Consider the following 25,973-nt stretch of genomic DNA (forward strand, 5'->3'; position numbering starts at 1 on the left):
AGGATGGAGGAAACTTTGGGGAAACAGGATGATTGGGATAAAGGAAAGTTGGATAGGGGAGCACAGAACCACAATTCTTAGTTAAGGGAGCCACTTTAGGGTTGGCAAGAGACTTGAACCTAGAGTGGTTCCCAGGAGCCCAAGGCGATGTCCCCAGTTAGTTCCTGGGGCAGCTGAGGATAGGGAACCTGAAATGTCCCTATCCTATAGCAATACTGGCGAATATCTTGCATATCATCATAGAACCTTCATCTGGTGATGGATGGAGATAGAGACAGAGACCCACACTGGAGCACTGGACTGAGCTCCCAAGGTCCCAAAGAGGAGCAGAAGGAGGGAGAAGATGAGCAAGGAAGTCAGGACCACGAGGGGTGCACCCACACACTGAGACAGTGGGGCTGATCTATTGGGAGCTCACCAAGGCCAGCTGGACTGTGACTGAAAAAGCATGGGATAAAACCGGACTCTCTGAACATGATGAACAATGAGGGCTGATGAGAAGCCAAGGACAATGGCACGGGGTTTTGATCCTACTTCATGTTCTGGCTTTGTGGGAGCCTAGCCAGTTTGGATGCTCACCTTCTTCCTCACTTTTATCTTCTTTTTAATTCAAATTACCCATTTTATTTTATTTTATTTTTTTATTTGTATAGGGCTTATAGGGGTTTGCAATGTTCAGAAGAGATCTAAGGTATGCTGGCCTGAAATGTTGAGAACTGATATTTAAACTTTTCAGGTCCAACATTAGTCTCCCCCTCAGAGTCAGCAAGTTCTGCAGAATCAGCAACTGTGAGTCATGTCCATGGGTCAGCACAACTCTGGGCAATCCTTGCATATGTCACCTTGGCTCTGCACATCTAGATACTCTACCCTAAGTCAACTCCTACCTGCTCCCCATTTCCACTGCCCCATCTAATATTGTGGTCCTATGTACCTGGGCACCTTATCCTTGCTTAGATAAAGTTTGCTCTCTGCTTCCTCAGCTGTTGCCACTTGTGGGTTCCAGTCAGGTAGGCAATCCAGTATGGATGAGGATTCGTTCATCTGCCCTTTGCTTCTGTCTTCTTCTACCAAGTGTTCTAGATCCCCACTCACCTGGGAGTCCTTGATAGTTCTATAATTTAGTCCTTTTGGTCCACACTGTTTTTTAAAACAGCTATTTTGATTACTTTGCCACCAAGAGTATTCATATACTTTTCCTCCTTATTTTTCCTTCATATTTTATTACCACTTATTACGGTTAATATTTTGGTAATAATAATTCTTATTGCTGTGAAAAAATATCTCATTATAGTTTTAATATACATTTCTTTGACCATTAGTAATGTTAAGCAGTTTTTGTACTTATTAACTATTTTGAACTTATAACTTATTGGTATTTATACCTATTAACTCTTTTTTACTTATTAAATAATTGTGTTACTTTCTGGTAAATGATGTTCTATTCTGTTGCCTACTTCTAGGTCATGCTATTTGTCTTTCTGCTCTTGAAATTTGAAGTTTTCTACATGTTCTGGATGTCATTCGCTTCTCAGGCATGTAGTTAGCAAATATATTCTCCCATATTTTATATTATTTCTCTATTTTGATTTCCTTTGTTCACAAATGTTTTGTGAAGTTTTTTTTTTTTATTTTTGCTAGTGTTTTAGTAATCCAGTGCCCTTTGTCTGTATTTGAAGAACTTCATTTTCACACATTAAATAGGAGAACCAAGTTATATTTAGTATCTAAAAAACTTACTATTCAAAGCTGATTTGTAGTTTGGGGTGTTGTCCAAAATCTCTTGCTCATTCTATGCTTCTGACTTATTTCTGGCATGCTTTCTTCAGCAAGTATTATATTTTGAGGCCTTATATTTAAGACTTCTATCCAATTTGACTTGGATTGTGTGACTGGTTAGAGTACTCTATTTCTAGAGCATTCCTTTTGTGCTCCTAGAGCTGGCTTGCACCCAGCTGGAGGCATTTTAATTGGTTGATTTTTGGTAGGTCAGAATTTGCTTCTTCCTCTCCATTTCTGTCTCTCTAGCCTTTGCCTTTCCACAGTGTTCCCTGTGAGGTTTTATAAGGCAGGCTATATGATCACACAAGCTAGATTATCTTGATAGAAAATAGATGTGAAGGGTCTTGAGGTTTTTTTCCCCCTCCATTCCCTGCTTTGTCTAAGACCTCTGACACAGTTGGTTTGGGAACCCATGCTAAGTATACTTGCTACTTCAAGTTTCAGGAAAAGTTAATTTGGAAAAAGTATGAAGAAATTAGAACATGTGAAATGCTTGAATTTTTTAAATCAAAGAAAGGACTATGGGTCCTTTGCAATTTCATTTATGCTTTCTTCTCTCTTCCCTCATAATTCATTTTCAAGTACCCATTGAAGTTATTTTCAAAAGTTAGCTTGCTTACTCGTATAGATCCTGTGTTTGCTTAAGTTAAAAAAAAAGGTAAAAGCAAAAATTTCATATTTGCACTAGCGACTTTGGATCCTATATTATGCAGGTAAAGTGGATAATCCTTACTTCAAGTCTCCTCTGAGTTGCCATACATATGTATCAGTTAGTGCTTTCTTTCCCTTCACTTCTTCTGTTAATTTGTATTATATATTCTATACTAGATTTTTCTCTCTTTTGCCAATTAGTGATGGTTTAGACTTTTGTAAATCATGTACAGTGTATCTTGTTAAGTTATCAAAGAAAAATGAAATACCTTTCTTTACATACTCGAGATCATTTGGAATGTAGACATGAAGTTTGGTTATTTTTATGTAAATCAATTTTGAATAATAAACTCCTGAAATCTCTAGGATAATTTAATTTTTACTTTCAGTATGTGAGAGTGATGCTATCTGTTAGAGTTCAGGGAAGAAGCCCTATTTACACTGCTTCAGACATCACTATCAAGAGTAGAAAAGAGTTACTGCAGCTTAGAATTTTAGAACCTAATGCATGTAAAATCTTTTCTAGCCTAGTTGATTTATTGTAGCCAGAGTCATTTCAGTGACTTTCCATCTAATTTATGACAAATCGAAGTAGTTGATATACAGTTACAAGCTATTAGTTCTTACTTAAGCTGTTCAAGAATAAGGGCCAGAGACATTTGCTCCCCATATCAGCTTCTTTTTGTTTTGTTTTTTTAAACCTATTAGCTCATAATTTTGACAGGTTTTTGCAGACTTAGAAATATATATCTCTTAAGTCATCATTTTCCTTGATTTCCATTACACAATTATTAATAATTTTTAGTTGTGTTTAATTTTATTCTAAATACTTTTTTATAAAATCGCATTAACCTTTTTATCTTTACAAAATATTTTATTTCTTCTGCCAGAAAAAATTAAATCTTCCTGTCTCACTTTAGATGATTACCGGGAAGTCAGAATTCCTTGAAATGGAGCCCTTTGAGAGTGCTGGTAGCAACAAAGTGACTGCAGATCATTCACCCAGACTTATTAGGCAAATAGGCCCTATGAAGATATCTTGCTAGCTGGTTGCATAGAGGAAACCAAATAAGACTCAAAAGAAAATCCTGGCAATCATGAACCATTTTTCTGAAAAAAAATGCTGGATTTGTCTTCAGCATCACAGTAAACACTTTTCTTTCCAACATACTACAAACTTTCCATTTAAAAACAAAATTCACTGATTTGCACTATGCATGTGTGGTGGTTTGAATGAAAAAGGCCCTCATACGATGATATGTTTGAATGCTTGCTGCCTGGTTAGGGAAACTACTGGAGAAGCATTGGGAGATGTGGCTCTTAGAAAAGAGTAGGTGTGTCCTTGTTGGAGGAGGTGAGTCACTGAGAGTGATAGAATCTTCAAAATCCTGGGACAGGCCCAGTCTGGCTTTTTCAATGCCTGCTGCCTGTGAATCAGGATGTAAAACTCTCAGTTACTGCCCCAATGCTATGCCTGCCTGCTTCCTGCCATGATTACATGAACTAACCTTCCGAAACATTAAGCATGCCCCCAGTTAAGTGCTCTCTTTCATAAGAGTTGCCTTGTTCATCATGTCTGTTCATGGCAATAGAGCAGTAGCTGAGATAACTGACTTTGTCTTGGTACAGTTATAAAGATTAACATCATGATCTCATTCATAAAGAAGGTTTTACAATCCTTCTCACAGATAAATTTGTAGAATAGGTACTTTCATTTTGTATATTCCCAGTAGGCTACAATGAGCGGTATTCTCTTTTCAGAATTTGTATTGTATTTCATATCAAACCTAGATATGATATTTCTTTACTTCTTCTTTGCTTAAATGGGCGGTGGTGGCGCATGCCTTTAATCCCAGCACTCGGGAGGCAGAGGTAGGCGGATCTCTCGGAGTTCGAGACCAGCCTGGTCTACAGAGCTAGTTCCAGGACAGGCTCCAAAGCTACAGAGAAACCCTGTCTCAAAAAACCAAAAAAAAAAAAAATGTAGTCATTGTGGTCATTTTCTAGAGCACAGTGAGCATGCAGTATGTTCAGGTCAAGCTGAATACACATCACTTCTGGTCAATGTTCTGGACCAAGACTAATCCCCACAATGCTATGTAGCCTTCTGCAGCTTTATAGAGCTCATATAATTTCCAGACACTGAGTTAGGGGACAGAAAACAGATGTCTGGGAAGGAGCCAGACTTGGCCAGCCACAGATAAGCTTGCTGAAGATGTATAATCTAGTATCTAGGTCTTGACTTAGTCTCTTATCTGTCACACAAGAAAGACTGGTATTTGTTCTACTCTCGGTATGATCGAATCATTCACTGACTGAGTGATTTCAATTACTTTTCCAAACAAAACCCTATGAATTGGGCTTTTGTCCGTTTTCAAAGTCTAAAATAACTTGTTACATGAGAGTTCCTGGTAAATTAAAATGACTTCATATATATTGGTTAAAAAGAATATTTTGGATAGTAATGTTTCCTTATTTAAACTGTTTTCTAGTCAAAAAGTACTGCCAGACCATGTCAGAAATATATTTTAGAATTTGTTTTATAAAATATGAATTATCTTTTAAATCTTTCTTTCATTAATATTTATTAACCACAGTACTATAAGTTAACACTCATGGATGTGAATTGAAGACATCACATACTTGAGATCACGAAGAATATTCTCAAGACAGCAAATGACATCGTTTTCTCCTGCTTTTCTTTTCCTCTTCCCGCCCACCCCCCACAACAGTCCGTACATAGGAAAGCAATGGGAGGAGCCAGAGAAAATCTGCTTCCCCCAAGCCTGATTGCACTGTCTTTTACAGGTGATCTCGAGAATATATATAAGACCATCTTATATAACTCAAGAATGATTCAGTATTGTGCCTAAATGTTGTAGAGGAGTAAATAAAAATGGTTTTGCTCTCCCATGATTCTCCCTCCAGCTGTGCTGTCCGTAGGGAGAGAGCTGCACTTTGTTTCATGCAGACCCTGGCACTGGTATTTCTGTGCTGAGCCTGTTACACCACTCCTCAGTGTCAGGAAGCCCTGATTCCTTTTATCTGCTGCTCCATGTCCCTCCAAAATGCCTTTCTGCAGGCTAATCTAAGTTTTACAAGGTTGCGGACTTCCATCTTACTGCCAATCACATTAGAAGTTGTCAGTAAGTGTGCTTGGCACTGAAAGTGCTAAGCCAATTAAACCATTCTCTTTTTCTTCAAATATGATGCACTCCAGCTTAGAGGCCTGTTTTTAAAGGTGTTTCTTTCTTAGTCATATTGATCTTTGACTATTTATGTTGTTGATGTTAATTTTTGCTGCTTCTGTCTATAAGGTAATTTCAGGGACACAGATACATATAAGGCCCTGTTCTTCATCCCTGTCTTTCATCATTTCCTAGATAGTCTTCTCTTCCACTCTTCCAACACCTTCATTCTTCAGACAGTTTCTACAATCCCACCTTTGCCTGGATGCCATCAAAGAAGGAGTTTAAAACTCCCTTGCTATCTTTGGTTTATAAACAACTGTGGAGAGCATGTTTGGATTTGCCTTTCATTGTGGAAATGGCTGAGGTGTTGATGGCCATTATCCTAGACTGGCATGAAGATTGCCAAGTTACAGATTTGCATATATTCTGTTTTTATTTGTATGCATTATCATACTTTAGAAATGACACACGTATTTATGCATTTCTAAGTGATGTGCTTAATTGCTTCCTATTTTCTTTGATTTCTACTAAAACCAAAGCAATTTCATAATCTTTATTAGTCTTCTAAAACTGTCTCATATTTTTGTGTTTAACAGGTCATTGCCATAGTGATGGATATGTTTACTGATGTGGATATTTTCAAAGAAATAGTAGAGGCATCAACCCGAGGCATATCTGTATATATTTTACTTGATGAGTCCAATTTTAATCATTTTCTAACTATGACTGAAAAACAGGGTTGTCAAATTCAGCGTCTCAGGGTAAGAATTCTATTTTTTTCAAATACTTTTGCTTACTGTTTTCATTCTGTTCAAATTTGAGTCATGTTAAGATAAATTAGCCAAAAAAAATTAAAAGAAAAAGGCAAAACAATGGAGACAGAGTGATGTTTGGGAGAAGATTGGAAGGCCTGTTTGTTCTGGAATGTGCTTCTTGGGAGGATGTCTGGGTATTCTTTTTTTTTAATTTATTTTTTTATTGAAAAAAAAATTCCACCTCCTCCCAGCCTCCCATTTCCCTCCCCCTCCTCCCACTCCTCTCCCCTTCCCCCCACTCCTCTCCCCCTCCCTCTCCAGTCCTAAGAGCAGTCAGGGTTCCCTGCCCTGTGGAAAGTCCAAGGTCCTCCCCCCTCCATCCAGGTCTAGGAAGGTGAGCATCCAAACTGGCTAGTCTCCCACAAAGCCAGAACATGAAGTAGGATCAAAACCCCGCGCCATTGTTCTTGGCTTCTCATCAGGCCTCATTATCCACCATGTTCAGAGAGTCCGGTTTTATCCCATTCTTTTTCAGTCCCAGTCCAGCTGGCCTTGGTGAGCTCCCATTAGATCAGCCCCACTGTCTCAGTGTGTGGGTGCACCCCTCATGGTCCTGACTTCCTTGCTCATGTTCTCCCTCTTTCTGCTCCTCATTGGGACCTTGGGAGCTCAGTCCGGTGCTCCAATGTGGGTCTCTGTCTCTATCTCCATCCATCGCCAAATGAAGGTTCTATGGTGATATGCAAGATATTCATAAGTATGGCTATAGAATAGGGCCATTTCAGGTTCCCTATCCTCAGCTGCCCAAGGAACTAACTAGGGACATATCCCTGGGCACCTGGGAGCCTCTCTAGGTTCAAGTCTCTTGCCAACCCTAAGATGGCTCCCTTAATTAAGATATGTGCTTCCCTGCTCCCCTATCCACCCTTCCTGGAGTAAGATGCCACCAGCAACAGTTGGTGACTGTGTCTCACATATACAACTCTGAAACCTCTGGCTAGTGATCCTGTAATTTGATATGTGTTGCTTTGTCAAATCACTTGAATTAGTGCCTTCATTGACATTTGACTTATGTCAAGATTTTTATGTTATTATAGTCGGAAAGTATTTCTCATAGTGAAATCTAGTATCATTTATGAAATAATTTCATGTAAACAGAAAATATGTTCATTTAAGCTGTGTTAAAAATATTTTGGAATGGTTCTCTTTCTTGAGTATTTAATTGTAGGGAAATGTTTGCAATTTTCTTAATGAATTTTTATGTTTTAAAAGTTTATTTCAATTAATTGTTTCGGTGCCAGGCAGTAGTAGCCCACACCTTTAAAACTAGAGGCAAAGGCAAGTAGATCTCTGTGAGTTCAAGACCAACCTGGTCAACAGAATGAATTCCAGGACAGTCAGAACTGTTACACAGAGAAACCCTGTCTCAAATCAATCAGTCAATCAATGCAATGTTTTTAATGTGTTTACACTGTTATTTATTTGCTTTTCAAAATGTCTCACTTCTAGATGTAATTTTACTTTATGTTTGCATATAATTGTAGAACATTCGAGTACGGACAGTAAGAGGCCAAGATTATCTTTCAAAAACAGGAGCAAAATTCCATGGGAAAATGGAACAGAAATTTTTGTTAGTTGACTGCCAGAAAGTGATGTACGGTTCTTACAGGTAAGAATATAGTGTTTATTTTAAGCATTTTCATACTTTTAAATAAGTTATTACATTGAAATTTTAGCAGAATCAACTTAGCAGTATCTTAGAACCAAGGAAAAAAGAGGCTGGAGACATGCTGAAAACTTGTTACTCTTTTTTTAACTTTATTATTATTATTATTATTAAAAATTTCCACCTCCTCCCCACCTCCCATTTCCCTCCCCAATTCCCCCACTTTCCCTCCCCCTCCCTTTCCAGTCCAAAGAGCAGTCAGGATTCCCTGCCCTGTGTGAAGTCCAAGGTTCTCCCCACTCCATCCAGGTCTAAAAAGGTGAGCATCCAAACAGACTAGGCTCCCACAAAGCCAATGCATGCTGTAGAATCAAAATCCAGTGCCATTGTTTTGGCTTCTCAGTCAGCACTCATTGTCTGCCATGTTCAGAGAGTCCAGTTTGATAGATGAGGAAAAAAACATTTGACAAAATTCAACACCCCTTTATGATAAAGGTTTTGGAAAGGTTAGAGATACAAGGATTATACCTAAATATAATAAAAGCAATATATAGCAAGCCAACAGCTATTATCAAATTAAATGGAGAGAAACTCAAAGCCATTCCACTAAAATCAGGAACAAGACAAGGCTGTCCATTTTCACCATATCTCTTCAACATAGTTCTTGAAGTTCTAGCAATAGCAATGAGACAACATAAGGAGATCAAGGGGATTCGAATCACAAAGGAAGAAGTCAAACTTTCGTTATTTGCAGATGATATGACCCCAAAAACTCTACCAAAGAACTGCTACAGCTGATAAATAACTTCAGTGATGTAACAGGTTACAAGATCAACTCAACAAAATCAGTAGCCCTCCTATACAGAAAGGATAGAGAAGCAGAGAGGGATATCAGAGAAGCTTCACCTTTTACGATAGCCACAAATAGCATAAAGTATCTTGGGGTAACTCTAACCAAGGAAGTGAAAGATCTATTTGACAAGAACTTTGAGTCTTTGAAGAAAGAAATTGAAGAGGACACCAGAAAATGGAAGGATCTCCCTTGCTCTTGGATTGGGAGGATCAACATAGTAAAAATGGCAATTCTACCAAAGGCAATCTATAAATTCAATGCAATTCCCATTAAAATCCCAACAAAATTCTTCACAGACCTTGAGAGAACAATAATCAACTTTATATGGAAAAACAAAAAACCCAGGATAGCCAAAACAATCTTATACAATAAAGGAACTTCTGGAGGCATTACCATCCCTGACTTCAAACTCTATTACAGAGATACAGTATTGAAAACAGCTTGGTATTGGCATAAAAACAGAGAAGTCGACCAATGGAATCAAATAGAAGACCCAGATATTAACCCACAAACCTATGAACACCTGTTACTCTTACAGAGTACCTGAGTTTGGTTCTAAGCACCTACTGTAGAAGGCTCACAACCACCATTAACTCCAGCCCGATGGTGATCTAGACCCCCTTCTTGCCTCTTCTAGAACTTCACTCAAATTTAAAAACCCACAAATGGATACATACACATAATTATAATTTATTTTTAAATCCATTTTAAAATTTGAAAAGTTTAGAATCTATAGTGTGGAGATTTGGAGACATGGGCCTTGCTAACATCTTCATGTGACTTAGGCTGTAACTTGGCTTCAGGTTCTTCATCAAAACAGTAATGGTTTTAGCTAACATTTCAGGTGCCTTGAAACTCTAAAATAACCAAAGTGGACTAACTCCTACAAGGGTAATGTATAATATGAATTGAGAAACAATCACTTAAGCCAGTTTGGGTAGTGTATGCCTGTAATCTCAGCATGCAGGAGGATTGCCACAAGTTAAGTGGCAGCCTGGTCTACATAGTGAATTCAAGTATTAGCTAGGGTTATAACAAGATCCTGTCTCAAATAACAAGACAGGAGCTGAGGTGATTACTTAGCCCATAAAGGTATTTATTTCCAATCCTGATGTTTTGAGTTTGATCCCTAATACTCCCATGATATAATCAATACTCTGATATCCATATATACACTGTGGCACATGCATACATATGCATGCATGTGCACACACACACACAAGCACCCCCACACACACAAGCACCCCCACACACACATGCACCCGCACACACACACACACATGCACATAAACATGAACAAAATAAATGATGAATAAAATAAATATCTGACACCTATAGAAACAAAAAAACTCATAAAATAGTGCTCAAAAGAAAATTAGATTTTAACACTTTGAAAAGTGCACCAAGAGATGTTCCTGTATGATTGTTCAGTATCTGAGAAAATCAGAATCACAACCTATGTTGGCCAGGTGAAGTATGAAAAGAGGCCACTTGTTGGTTACCAGCCACTTAGCCCTGAAATAATTACACAGAAACTATATTATTTAAAACACTGCTTGGCCAATTACTTAAGCGTATTGCTAGCTAGATCTTACATCTAGAATTAACCATCACTTTATATTTTACCACAAGGCCTGTGGCTTGCCGGCAAGGTTCCAGCATCTGTCTCCAGCAGGGCTACATGGCTTCTCTTCCTGCCTTCCTTCTCCCAGCATTCCGTTTAGTTTTCCCCACCTACTAAGTTCTGCCCTATCAACAGCACAAGCCAGTTTCTTTATTCATTAATGGTAATCACAGCATACAGCAGGAAAGCCCAGATCAGTCAGGCAGATCTAAAGTGAAGGCATTGGCTAGTAATTGCTCACTAATATCTGATAATGGCATTATTCCTGATTTGATACCAATGTTCTTATATAAACAGGCACATAATAACTCCAGGAAATGCTTCTAAAGTGCAGGTCACTAAGTTATTATAGGCCTATCATAGAAGACATTGGCATGACTCCAGAGAGCTATGGAAGGGAACAGATCAAAGCAGCAGAACCTTTACACTTTGATAAATCTAAACATCTATAAAGAAATAACCTTGAAGTCCTGAGCAAATGGCTCAACTTGCACTTTCCATTGTTTATATGAAATTAGTGTAATCATGGGACACACTACATGGCCTGTCTGTGCAATTTCACCTTCCAAACAATAATTCTAACTATTATTTTAGGACTGTCTTTTAATCATTATTTTCTGCTTGTGTTTGCTGTAGGCTCGGGGAACTCCCCCTCTTTTAAAGCTGTTTGATGTTCCAAATGAAATCTTGTAAAGACCAGAAATTATAGCTAGTACTTGAAATTAATGAGTCATTTAAAAATATCATTATGTATGTATATATTTTTTCAGACATACTTAATTTTAAAGAGTTTTTAATTGAGTTTTTAATTAAGATAGAGTTTACTTATACATGGTATTTCTTATTTAAATACATCCAGTTGTTCTATTTTCACCCTTTGACATGACGATAATAATATTTTTAATACTAAATTTCTTTGTTGTGCCAGTAGGAATTGATAGTGAAATGCTTTAATGACTGGAGCTGAGCTACTCAGGTTGATATGGGTAATTAATTAAATAATTGATTAAATGTACTTAATTTTCAAAAAAAAAAAAAAGAAACAAATAACCAAACTAAGCTAAACCAAATCTAGAAAGTCCTTTTAACCCCAGGTCATGGTGAGGAGTGGAGGAGAATATAGAGTCTCTAAGAGCAGAGAATATTATGGGTTCATAGAAACCCTTTTCTAGTAACTCCATTATAATATTTCAAGAACCTTTTAAATACACTTCTTTTAAAAATTACCTGTTGTCAGTCATTGTCATTTTGTTTTCCATTTTCCCTCTATCATCTGTTGTACTGAGAACTGTTATATAGTACACTCGAGTATATTTTGTGCATGGAATGTTTCCTGCCTGGACCCTCACCTTCCTGTTTGTTTCCTTGAATGATTTTTCATTTCTTTTACTTTTTGAGATTATTCAAAATTACATTTTTCCCATCCCATTCCTCCCTGCGAACCCTTCCATACACCCTTCCTTGCTCCCTTTCAAATTCATGGTCCCTTTTAAACATATCACTTGTTGTTACGTGTAGTAATATGGGCGGCGGCGGGGCTATGTCCCCAAAACCCCAGCCACCTGCCCGGCTAGCTTATGCCCCAGAATAATTACACAGACTCTGTATTCTTTTAATCACTGCTTGACCCATCTCTATCTAGCCTCTTCTAGGCTAACTCTCGCATATTAATTTAGCCCATTTCTAATCATCTGTGTAGCGCCCCTAGGTGCGCTTACCGGGAAGATTCTAGCCTAAGTCCATCCTGGGTCGGAGCTTCATAGCGTGCGTCTTCCCTGGAGCAGGTAGCATGGCGTCTCTCCTGCGTCTGCTCCGGAGAGCAGAGCTGCGGAGTCTGACCTCACTTCCTCTTCCTCCCGGCATTCTGTTCTGTTTACTCCACCCACCTAAGGGTGGGCCTATCCAATGGGCCTAGCAGTTTCTTTATTGCTTAGCCAATGAAATCAACAGATTGATATATGACACTCCCACATCAGTTACGTGCACATGTAGGTACATGTATGTGTATGCAGATATATATATATTCCTAACTACATAAATATGACCCGCTCAGTCTATGTATTGTTACTGGGACATGTGTTTTCAGAGCTGAACTTGAGTGACCAATTGGTGTGCTCTTCCCTGGGGAAAGCTGTTCCACTCTCAGCATTCCTTAGTTACCTGTAATACTGTGTAGGGTTGAATCCTCGTGGGCTTCGCCTCATCTGTTTTAGCCTGTCTATTGCTGATCTCGTTCACCTCCTGCTGAACCAAGCTCAGGTCTCCTAGGTGAACAGTAAGGATGTTTAACTGTTAAGCAGTCTCTCCTGTCCTCTTTGGCTGAGTTTCATATTGTAAAAAAATATTCCAAAAGTTCTTGTATAATAGTTAGGAACCACCTCGGACAAAGCCTAGTTCTTTCTAGTTAAAGGAACTTGAGTCCCTTATACTACAGTGTATTGTTTTCTCATTGTCCTTTTGCACCCTGCTACTTGTTTCTTATTTTCTCCTTGTTTACTTCCATTTTCTCATTTCCTTTCCTTTTCTCCTTTTCTTTCTTTAGTTCTTTTCATTTATCTCCCCCCCCCACGTTTTTTAGACAAAGCAATACTTTATTGCCCAGGTTGCCTGTGAACTAGCTATCCAGTCTAGGTTGTCCTTAAATTGCCAGTTTTCTAGATTTTGCCTGGTCAATGTTGATATTAGAGGTGTGTACCCCCACCTTCAGCTGAAAAGTCTTCTTTAATTGATAACCCCTCCCATGGAAGCCATTAGGTTCTAAAGACTCATCATTTGTAGAGATGCATAGAATCTGCAGTTGTCACAGCCACACGTGAACAACAGCTTACAGAATGATGGCTCATCAGGAAAACACAAGCATTTACTAAATAAAACACACATATTTTATAGTCAATGAGTATGGATAGCTTTTTTAACTTGGTATCCCCACCTAAAATTTTAAGAGATATTTTTGGAGATATTTCTAGGGTATTTTAAATAAATTAAACTCAGAAAGGTTCTTTTTGTTTGTTATAGACAGGGCCCCCAACTTGAGGTCCTCCTTTGTCTTTTGTCTGCTGACTGTTAGGTTTGCAGATGTGAGCCTCTAAGCTCCACCAAAAAAAAAAAATTATTGTAAGATCCTACTTTTTGAATATTATGACCTCTGCAAAATTTACAAGACTTTCACTAAATTTGGTGTCTCCTAAGGTGCCATTTGTAGTTAGGCATGAAGATAGTCACCTCTGAGATTCATGCTACAACCAATATACTTCTACTACATAAATCTCATGGTCTTTACTTTTTAACCTCCTGCCATGAGCCCAGCTTCTTAAGTCACTTTTAGTATGTGGATTAATAACTACACACATGAATGATGAATGATGTCCTGCTAGGAGGAGAGAAAGTGTTTTTAACCCAAGTTAAATATAATAAATATAAATAATATACAATAGCAATGTAAATAAACAAATATCAAAGATAAATATAATAAAATAAACATAAATAATATATTTATATTTTTAAAACTATACAATATATTTTAAAAGGTAAATAATATTAAAGATATGCAGTCCAAAGTATAATTGCTATTTTCTTTCTTTAGCTGCCCTTCATCGTGGCCTTCAGATGCAGTTACTCATTTCTCCTCGCTAGGTCTTCTGATACTGATTCCAATCTCCTAAACTGTCTCATTGGATTGATTTTTCCAATCGAATTTCTGTTACTATCTCTCCCTGTGTCATTGTGACTGAGGTGTATTTCCCACCCACCCACCAGTGTCCACTTTCCTTTCCTGTCCCCATTCTTCCAGCAGAGTATAATCATCAAGTTCTCCCACGAGAAAAGCCCAGGTTTACATCATCGAAACGAAGTCAAAACTGAGTATAGGTGAATTGCTTCATTTTCCATCACAAAGTTAATAGCCATTTCATTTTTCTTCCGTGTGTGTGCACATGTGTTAGCAAGCTAGGTGCAGTTTCATTGGTAAGCCAAAGAACCTCCTTTCCTGCAGCACTTTCCTGTTTCTTGGTTTTGGTGTCTGGTGTGGTGTGTGTGTGTGTGTGTGTGTGTGTGTGTGTGTGTGTATTGAAATAACATAACTCATTGGCCTGGGAGTCATCCTTGCAGTCAATCTGTCTCTCACTCCTCAGGGCTTTCCAACAGTCTTGGGATTTTTGTTTATTCGTTTATTTGTTTGTTTGTTTGTTTGTTTTTTGCTTGCTGGCTTGTTTTCCCCATCCACCACCTTCTCTTCTACTTATTGCTCTTGTTTTAGTTGACTGTGCGGTTTTTAACACTTGAGTGACTCTTCCCAGTGCGCAGTTACTGATGACAGTGTGTTATGTGCAATCAGACTAGCAGGGCCTATGCCAGGAACACAGGCTCAGATCCCAGCATAGTCTGTGTTTCTGGTGCTTTGATCCATGTTTGCCAAATTCCATTCTCCCTTATTTTTCTTTCTCTGTGTCTTTCTGAGTTACTTATTTATAGATCAACTTGAGATAGAAATTTTCTAACTTTTCTTGTGCTGTTCATTTACTTCCACTATAATCAGAATGCATACTTTGGTCATTCAAATCTTCCTTTCTTTGTTAAGACTTGCTTACCAAGTAAAATATTGGTTTAAAGATGGTCTGTCCTGGAAACATTTTTATAGACACTAAAGAAGCATGTACATTCTGCTTTGCTGGATATTTTAAATGTTTTAGTTATGTTTTGTTGTTCTGTATTGTTTTGCAACTCTCTATAAATTCATCATTGAAAACAGCTACTATTTCTTATATTTTGATCACTCTCTTTCAATTGTGTCATAATTTGCTTAATATACTTCAAAGATTTGATGCATAAATACAATTATTATGAATGATATTTACTCATTAATTATGAATGTTATTTTTATTTTAACCAACATGTTCTTTTTTCTGAATTAGATTGACCCTTTTATCATTGTATGGTGTCTATCTTTCATAACATTTCAAAGTCTGTCTTCTCTGATACCATGATGCCTTTTGTCATTAGCCATCATTTTCAGGCTACTGCTTTTTTGGTCTATTGTTTTTAGCTCCTGTCTCTTTAGATCTGAAGGGAGTGTTGAAGACAGCCAATGCTTGGGTCTAGACTTTTTATCCATTCATTTGATTTATGACTTTTGGTTGGAGAGTTAGAAGTGATTTTCAACAATAAAGTTACCTCTGCCATTGCTAATTTCAGAGCAAGCTGGAACTCCTCTCCCTTCCCTGCTGCTTTCTTTTGTTGTGTTGGCATTTTTGTAGGGATATGTCTTGATTCTCTTCTCCTGTATTTTCTTGAATTCTATAGATACCTTATTTTTGCTTTGTTTCATTTTGAGATAGGATTTCAATTTGTAATCTCGGCTGTCCTGGAGTTTGTGGAGCTCCTTCTGCCTCAGCCTCCCAAGTACTAAGGTTTGCAAGCATAACCTACCTACCACCTAAATGGAGTATGGTATCTTAAGATTCTAGACTTAAATTATTCATTATTGGCATTCATCATATAAAACATCCTCTAATATAGTTCCCACTTTACCATTAGTTTGGTTCATTTTTTTTAACGTGTTGGGTTTTCTTTTTCAATCTGTGGCCATTCTTCTTCCAACTGTTCTTTTGAATAGTGTATAAAGAAGAAAGAGAAACCAGTGTGTACAATAACAGCTTTAACTGAAATGTATATATTTTCTGCCAGTATAAGCATTACTGACTTTTAGGTTTTTACTTTGAAAATAATAATGTATTTATTTGATCACTTGTTATTAAATATTATATGTATCTTCAGTATACCATACCTGCAGAAATAGATTTCAACAGGCTATATGGGACCCCTGAGATAAATTTTATGATTGGGGACAAAAAAATATGATTTCAAGTCATAGGCAAAGAGTAAGCTATCCAGGATGAAACAGAAAACATGCTTGGTGTGGTAGCACTTGCTCTTAACCCTAGTGTTCTAGAGATGAAGCAGGAAGATCCCAAGGCAAGCCTGGGATAAAAACATATGAGAGCATTTAGGTCAGGCAAGGATTTGAATTTTATTTTAAATAAATTAGAAAGTCCTATGCCAGAACTTGACATAAGCCAGTCTTTATTTTGTAAGGATGATTTTTTATACTATGTCTATTAACAAGTAAGAAAATAAAGAAGCTAAGATTCAAATTACCTTATGACATTTTGACTTGGGTGATGTAGAATTGTGGGAATTTCTGGAATTAATGTGAGCAGAATCTGTTTGTTTCTATTAGTTCTGGGAACCAGAATATCCAGAGGTGATTCCTTGCTTTGTGTGGACTACTAAAAGGATGCTTGAACGAGTGATTTAAGTAAGGCTGAGGTAGAAAGAGCCTTGTGTGGGTGAATGGCCCAAAGCTGTGCTTGAAAGCTCACGTAAGACTGAAACAGTGACAGATCTGGGGAGAATGATGGGGCATAGAGTCCACAAACCGGATGTAGTAATCTGGTGAAGCTGGTGTATGCTACAAGCCAACACCGGACATTGATTCTGCACATTCTGAGAAGTTCGGCTCTGACTGTGCAGATTTGTAGCTTTTGCCTTGTAGAAAACACAAGTCCCCCAAAGTGACAGAGAATCACAGAGGTCCTTCCCAAATTCGACAACAGCCTTGTTGCTCATTCAGATTCACCTTTGCAACACTCAGCTGAATATCTTAGCTTAGCCTACAATTTATTATAGCATTCCAGAGGAACATCTAATATTCTGTTTTCTAAACTCAACTCTTCTGATTACTTTAGTTCATAAACTTTGGGGTTGTACTTAAGTCTAATATTTTCCTCCTTATAGTAAATTCAATCCCTGACCTTTTAAGTGTGTACTACAAACAACCACTAGAGAAATGATCCCCAAACACTTCTTTCTCTTACAGTTTATCTGAATTTGGGGGCAAGTCCTAAGCCCCAAGCTTTCCAACTTGCCTACACACCTTGCGAGTTCCTCATGTCACTTCTTTTTACCATATAACTATAATCTGATGTGTGTATGTGTGTGCGCATGCGTGTGCACATGTGTGCGTGCGTGCGTGTGTGTGTGTGTGTGTGTGTGTGTGTGTGTGTGTGTAGGACTAAACAGTGGCAGTTTCTGTTCCTCTGCTTTTCACTGTGTGTCTTCCGTAGACTCCCACTTTCTCTGGGGAACCCTGCATACCTGCTAATTTAACATTTATTCATCACTAACTATTTTCAGCATTGCTTCATTCATAGCTTCAGTTTGATTGAAAAAGAAATTCTTTCTTTAAAAATTATTTTTATTTTTCTACTTTTGATCTCATGTCAAAAAATTCTTTCTTTTCTCTTTTTTTTCTTACTTTTTTTCTCTTTATTTCTTTTTTCTGAGACAAGGACAAGGTTTCTCTGTGTAGCCCTGAATGTCTAACAACTTACTCTATAGGCCAGGCTAGCCTCAAACCCACAGAGATCTGCCTCCCTCTGCCTCCTGAGTGCTGAGATTAAAGGTGTGCACCATCACCTAGAAAATGTCTTTGACTGTTGATTTCCATTTCATTAATCTTAAGTCATCCTGATGGCTCACTCATTCGCATCAAGAGTTCCTAGTAAATATTCCTCTCATGCTATGAATTCATGGGAAGTAACACATAAATTTAGCATCTCAAAATGACAAATCCCCAATGTGTACAGTGTCATTGTAATATTTTATTAATTTTTACTCCATACATTTAGGAAATATTTATATTTGTATTTGTTTTCCCCATGTAAATAATACTACGAAATATATAAATATTATATTCATTTGGTATAGAGTGTTTATCTCACTTTATTTTTTAATAATCTTGAGTGTGTTATATACACTCTTTGATATAAATAATATTAGCAATTTAGTTTTAAATTTTCAAATTGTGACTCTTTCTATTTAACTTAGGTGCTCAGAGCCCAAATGCAAAAGCTGATATGAAATTTCAAGGTTTCCCTCACTTCAACACTATGTAGGAAAAGGGATTTAAAGTTGTATAAAATATGGTGAAATCATTATAAACTTTAATCTCACAGAAGTTGTAAACCTTCCTCAGAAGTCCTGGCTGGCATTTTAAATGGCATGTTCTATGGGGAACATTGTAATCCTGTGTAGACTGAGTACAGTGAGGTCCGTCCAGCAACCACTGAGGCAGCTGCCCACGGTTGCTCTATTTGTAGCTCTCTGCATCCCAGATTATAATGAATAACTCACAGAGATAAGAGTCAAAAAGAACTGATGCTCAAATTCATGCATTAACACAGATCTTCTGTGCTTTATAGCATGTCAGGGCATTGCCACAATGATGCTATCCATGTCTTCAGTGTAAACATGAGGAAGGTAGGCCCCGCATCATGTGGCTACAGCTTGACATCCAAGTCTCTCATGTTTCTCTCTAATCCTGGATTTTCCCACTCCCACTGGGTTGGAATATGCAAATTATAATTTTTTTAACTCCATAACATTGTGATAGATGTAGATGCAAAATATACAACCACTTTTGTTTCTGCTTTTGGAAAATAGTATACAAATGTTTGAATGGACTTAAAACCAGATGTCAAGTAGCCTTGTTACTTAAGAAGACGTATTTGTATTTATTAGTAGTAATGATAAAAATATTCTAAATTATGCTAACCAAGAAAAACAAGAATTCTTCTCTCATTTTAAAATAACATTTGCAGTGAAACTGTATGGTGTCATTAATCCTTGACCAAAATTAAGTTTCTTGTTTTTCTTCTGTTTTCAGCTACATGTGGTCATTTGAAAAAGTTCATCTCAGCATGGTTCAGATCATCACAGGACACCTTGTAGAGTTATTTGATGAAGAATTTAGAACACTCTATGCCAGATCCTGTGTCCCAAGCTGTTTTGCTCAGGAAGAATCAGCAAGGGTGAAGCCAGGCAAAGCTCTGTGGGAGAATGGCCTTTACCAGAGATCCATTTCTTCATTAGCTTCTGTTTCCAGCCAGAGAAACCTTTTTAGTAGACAAGACCAAATGCATAAAATAGACCCTAGTTACTACAAAGGCAGAGGGATGTATACCCTAAACGAACATGACAAACACAGCATTAGAAATCACGGATACAAGCCTCATTTTGTTCCAAACTTCAATGGCCCAAATACAATTCGACACTTCCAACCCAATCAGATCAATGAAAACTGGAAAAGGCATAGTTACGCTGGGGAGCCCTCAGACACAACGCCATACCAGCTGCTCAACAGAGCTCTGAATCGGACTAATAATGCGCCTGGACAGTGGAGAAGGCCTTCAGACAGTCTCAGCGTGGCATCGTCATTACGGGGAGGCCAGGCAAGCCAGAAAAACATACCTGCACAGAGTTTTGCTGATCGGCTTGCCCAGAGGAAAACAACCAATCTTGCGGAAAGGAATTCAAATGTGCGGAGGTCATTTAACGGGACAGATAATCATATCCGCTCTTTACAGCAACGGATGCCGACTCTGGAGAGCACCACGAAGTCTTTCCTGCGCACCTGGAGGATTGACTCCTACTTAAATGATAATTCAGAAGTCCCACCTGAACCAGATGGCTCCATCCTGGGTGACAGATTCGAAGGCTACGATAGTGCAGAAAACGTGAAAGCCAATGCAGCCTATACTCATTCGAGGCTGCGTTCCTCGTTGGCGTTTAAACCAACTTTACCTGAACAAAAAGAAGTCAGCAGCTGTACAACTGGCTCCTCAAATTCCACCATCATCGGTTCTCAAGGAAGTGATACACATAGTGAGGTCCAAGAGAGGTCCACAAATGCACTTGGGGTGACAGAGAGACCCTTGCTGGAGTCAATCGCCAAGCTCCCTACTCAGTCAGAGACACCAAAAACGCACATCTTGCAGGTTCCCGAAAAGCAACTAGAGATCTTAAACCAAACAATGAATGGCCGAGCAGAATTATACAACTGTATATATGCAAACCTGTGTGCCAATACGCAGACAGAGAACACAAAAAGCCAGGAAAACGAGAATCTGCTTAAAAGGCGAAGTTTCCCATCCTTTGACCACTCGAAAGTCAATTTAGAGCACGGCAATAGCAAGAATTATGTGTATAGTACCCTTACCAGAAATCGGATTAGACAGCCGGGAAAACCCAAGCAGGATGTGCTGATGAGTTCTAAGAGCATGCACAATGTGACCCACAGCACGGACGACGAGGAAGAGGAGGCTATCAAGAGAGACCCTCCAAGTGGCTCGGCCACCAAATCTATTTCCATTGCTGCTTTGCTTGATGTGAATAAAGAGGACCCCACCAAAGAACTTACTTCTAAGAAGGAAGTTAAAGGCTCCCCAAGCTTTTTGAAAAAGGGGTCTCAGAAGTTAAGATCCTTACTTAGTCTCACTCCGGATAAGAGAGAAAATCTATCCAAGAACAAGGCGCCCGCGTTTTATAGAATGTGTAGTAGTTCTGACACTTTGGTTTCTGAGGGTGAAGAGAATCAGAAGCCCAAAAAATCCGAGCCCAGAGTTGATTCATCTCCTAGAAGAAAGCGTTCCTCCTCGTCAAATTCTCAAGGCAGCATCCACAAGAGCAAGGAGGACATAGCAGCTAGCGCATCTCCAGCGGTAAATTCCCACGCAGAGGAAAGTAGGAGAATAGCGCCTTCTCCCAGACCAGTTGAAAGAAGGCTTTCCGAGAGAGCGGGAGATGCCTCTGCCCCAAGATTTAACACTGAACAGATCCAATACCGTGATTCGAAGGAGATCAGCTCCGTCACCGCCCCTCAAAGACGGCCAATCTCTTCTTCGGTAATAAAGGCCACCGAGCTCCTGAGATCTCATTCAACCAACCAGCGAGTTTACAGTCGATTTGAGCCATTTTGTAAGCTTGAAAGCTCTATTCAGTCAGCGAACAGCCTGACAAACACCCATGCCAACCGCCCAGAAGTCAAAGCCACAGCAATGGGCAGCAGTTATGGCAGGTCCAGCCCGATGCTGAATTATAAGACTGGTGCTTATCATACATACTCCCCCAATGAAAACAGGTTTCGAGGATTTATGCAGAAGTTCGGAAACTTCATTCACAAAAGCAAATGAAATACTTTCATTTCAAATTGCAATTGAAATATAAAATGAATGTGGCTGTAATATTTATCCAAAGAACACTGAACAGATTTTTGTGCCATGCTGAGGGTGTTCTGTATTAGAATTGGGGAACTATGTAGTGTTGTAAAGAAAAGTTAATGTTTTATTGGAAAATTAATTGTACTTGGTTAGCAGACAAGGGACTATTCCAGTAAATATATTAAAAGGTTGTTTGGAAATGGTGATAGCATTAAAAAAAAGAGATGGGATTCATTGTTTTCTATCTACTAAAAATCTTAAGTATTTAATTAGAAGAAATTTCAGGGAAGAAATTACATTTAGATTTTTGATCATTTTTTCCAAAGTCGTCACTTAAAAATACTTAGTATTACTTGCCACTGGTGCTTTGTGATATAATTTACAATTTTGTTTTCATTTTTTTCAGAAATATAAGAAAATAGAACAAAGTCTTTTTTGTTGATCAATTCTGTAGAATAACTTGATATATTTTATGGTTTCAATATCTTTACTATGCAGCATTGCACAAAAAGAGTGTTATTTGAGTTATGTAGGCCAGCGTGTTTTATTGAGCCCGAGGTGTGTTTGCACTTAGATACATCAGCCTTAAGCATCAGCCTTGTAAGCTACAGACACACACACAGGCTTTATTTTCTAACTCTCAATAACTGTGCAGTGTTCTGCTTGGCACTTTTTCATCAGCTGTCCATTTTTTATAGCTATGCCTTAATTAAAATTTAAAGGAAGTGAACACAATATAGGAATCCTCCTTTTCCATCTATACAAACCTTCTAAAGCTGTAAGATTCTGCCAAATCTTGTGTTAGATTGATAGCCAAATGCAGAAATGTTTTGTTTGAAAACTGTTCACCGTTTTAAAGTTTGGGTTGAATGTGGTGTAATGACACACTCTTTCATGAGGATTAGATGTAGCAGTGAGAACCAGGCCTAGTCTCTCACTATGGTACAGCCAGGCTGGATGGAAACATCTCCATGCCTTAGCTTGATGGTTATGTAGATCATGAGGTACCATTTACTATTCTTAAAAGAACAAAAATCTTCCTGTTTATTGAAAAAACTTGAACATGGTGTTGTTTTATGCGTGGCATGTAGAATTCAAGAAACAAAAGACAGAAAGATTTCTCTGTGTAACAATACTGGCTGTCTTAGAACTTGCTTTGTAGACCAGGCTGGCCTTGAACTCATAGAGATCTGCTTGCCTCTGCCTCCCAGGTGTTGAGATCAAAGATTTGTGCCACCACTGCCCAGCTTCAAATTATCTTTTTTAATATTTTCAGGAGTACTAAGCAGAACATTGTGTTGTTTTTAAAATGCAAATTCGTTTGATACTATCAAATATCAACACTTATTATGGTGCTGAAATAATTTACCTTAGAAGAATCCTAGTAGGAGAGACTGTAGAATGGATTACCTAGTATTTTCTGAGCATATAACCATAACCAGGTCTGGCCTTACAAACATGTTCTGTCATGTGTTTATGATAACATCGCCACTATTATTTACAAATTATTGAGATTTCAGTTAAGATATGAGACTGAGATAATGTTCCTAGTCACATAGCTAATAAATAGTGGCTCTACATTATAACATTTCTGCATGACATTAGCATTCTGTCCAACTGGTTCAATACCTGCCCTGTTAGAACTGAAGAAAACATTTACTTCCTAACTAGGAATCCTCCAGAAAAAGTTTAGTTGAATTTCACCAGACAACAAGAGCATACTGGGATTAAATGGTTATAGTAAGTCAAGGTAGAAGAGGAAGGGACGAAGCGATTCTGAGGGATTTCGGCAAGGCCAGTTTTAATTGCTTTGTGCCATTTTTATCTCCTTGTTGGCCTCTGACAATGAGAACAAATGAGAGGGAACCAGTGTGAGTTGTAACATTTGGGCTTCAAGGAAGCAAAGACTGACTCTGCAGAGGGAGGGAGGTGGGGAAAGGAGCTCAGTAGTAAATGCTTACAATAATCATTGCAAGAACATCCACTTAAATAAAACTGACTTCACAGAAGTTACTGAGCTTTTCAAGATGTGCTTGGCACCAAATGCCGGAGGCTGGATTTCAGCACAGTCTGTGAGTTAGTCCAGCATTCTGTCCCCGGTTGCTTCTTAGCTGCTTTGGGTTTGAGAACCTGCTTTGGAAGTGTTAATAATCGCCTCGCTCTTTTGCTCATTCCCTCGCTCTTTTGCTCATTCTCTCATTATAAACTGCAGAAATATGCTGGTACCTCTAGAGTAATAATATTTTATAAATAAGACTGCAGAATAGATGTTCAGTTTCACATCATTACAGTAGCTTTATAACCTCCTATTGTAATTGAGGAAATTGCCAAGTTTGCAATTCTGGTCTGATTCTGTCAGAAATGGAAGCATGCTGACCTTGAAAACATCCACACTAATGATAATATAAAAATAGGATGCTGAGAACAACCGTTTTTTTTTTTTTTCATCATGAGAAAGGAGCCAATTCATAGAAACTCTAACTCATAAACAGGGTTTTAGAATGCATATTTCCTTTTAATCAGACCAGAGGTTCATATGCAAAAGTTTAGTGGCACAGGAATGCAGCATAATTTCTGCCAGTATGGTTAACTTGTAGGAACATCCTGTTAAATTGTCCCTGGGCTCTTCTTTGTGAATGGAGAGTGTCGGGAGCTTTATCCCATCTGCCTGACAGATAATTTAAGCTTTTGCATGGCAGATTTATTTTCCTTACCCCTTTTCTTTGATTATCTCCCTTATGTCTGAGTGTGTATATAGCCTTCCAAAATGTCTTCACTGAGAAAGTCCCCACAATTAAGACTAGAAAACACTTAACAATATATATATATATATATCCGTTGTTACAGCTTTCACTAGATATTGTTCAGGTTTGGTGGATATAATTTCAAATAATACCTCTTATCTCTTTACTTCCCCATTTTAATATTGGTGGAAAGCTGTTACTTAGATGTGTTTTGATATTAAACTTTGGCAATAAACTTCTCCCTCTACATAGGCTTTCGTTTCTAAGCACAAACACAAGGACTGAGTATGATTCCCACGTGGTTCTTGGCACGTGGTTCTATTCCCAGGTGGTATAATAGCACCGGAGATACTTAGCCTACTGTGTTTATATCCTTCCACTCTGACGGCATAGCCTGACCCTACCGTGGTTGCTGAAGTGTGGGCACGTGTTGTCAATCTTTGTGAACAAATACAGAAAAGGGCTGAATTGTGGGTACATTCAGGTCCACTTTACTCAACAAAGAACCATCTTTGCGCCACTATTATGCCACAGATATTTTTGTTTTATTGATATATGTTGACTCTTACTGTGCCTTTAGCTAAGGGGTTTAAAGTAGAATCATCGCTTCATATTAGCTAAACTCATGATTAATGTGGGATTGTTTTAAAAGTTACAATTTCAGTTTGGTTCTGGTATATTTTTAAAAAGTGATGAAATTATAAACAAATCAATTTAGTAACTTTTATATACAGAGAATTTTAAAAATAAATATTACTCTAAATAACATTTTTGATTAATAAATGAACATTAAATAATTTTATACAAATGCTATATTGTTGAGTTTTTATCATTATACCTAAGGTGTCTTCATCCAAATGCACTCTTCTTTTTAGAAATCATAATCAGGAATTTAGATGATAATTTATCAGAAGTATTTTTCAGGACCCAAGGAGATGGATCAATGAATAAAACACTTGCTGCACAAAACTGTGAGTGATGGAGTTTAGATCCACACCACCCACATAAAAGCCAGAAGGGTGTAGTGGTATTCCTACAGTCCCAATACAAAGGATTGGGAAGAGTCTATGGAGAAGCCGAATAACTAGACTTGCTCAATTGATGAGCTCTGGACTCAATGAAAGGCTCAACCTCAGTAAATGAAGCCCAGAATGATCTAGAAAATACGTGGTATCAACTTCTGGCCTCTACATGCACATACATACATCATCCCATGTGCATACGTACACACCTACAAACATGAACTCACGTACACATTCAAAACAACATTTCCCCTGACTTTAAAACCTCTAAAATGTATTTAATAAACATATCTTTTATATACCATTTTATCCATAACTGCTACACTGTAACAGTGCCTTAGTTTGGTCAACAGTGGGCAATGTGTATGTGTGTTGATGATAGTCCTATTGTCTGGTATTTACAATGTACTTTTTCTATATGTAAATGTTTCAATACACCTAATTGACTGTGTATAGTTAACTATAGCCCTCAGTAGAGTAAGATGCTGTACAGTTTATAGCCTAAATTCTATAGCTTATGCCAGGAATCTAAGTTCACTAAGATAACTCACAGTAGTGAAATACCCTAAATGCATTGCTAGCATCTATCTCCATGGCTACAAAACGCATGATCCATCTTCTTTGTTTCTGT

The 25,973-nt window shown here is 38.0% G+C and overlaps 1 protein-coding gene across 1 annotated transcript in view; it reads left to right on the top strand.

The window, feature by feature from the left end:
• The window catches only part of Fam83b (family with sequence similarity 83 member B), a 65,177-nt gene extending 40,065 nt beyond the window's left edge, over window positions 1-25,112 (top strand). The window contains exons 3-5 of the mRNA XM_075967746.1: window positions 6,221-6,385; window positions 7,924-8,048; window positions 19,245-25,112. Of these exons, the coding sequence (XP_075823861.1) occupies window positions 6,221-6,385; window positions 7,924-8,048; window positions 19,245-21,549 (2,595 nt within the window). The 3' untranslated portion in view covers window positions 21,550-25,112. The remainder of the gene's footprint in view (window positions 1-6,220; window positions 6,386-7,923; window positions 8,049-19,244) is intronic.
• Window positions 25,113-25,973: the final 861 nt, after the last annotated feature.

The sequence above is a fragment of the Microtus pennsylvanicus genome, chromosome 3 (genome assembly GCF_037038515.1).
Source record: "Microtus pennsylvanicus isolate mMicPen1 chromosome 3, mMicPen1.hap1, whole genome shotgun sequence".
NCBI classification, from domain to species: Eukaryota; Metazoa; Chordata; class Mammalia; order Rodentia; family Cricetidae; genus Microtus; species Microtus pennsylvanicus.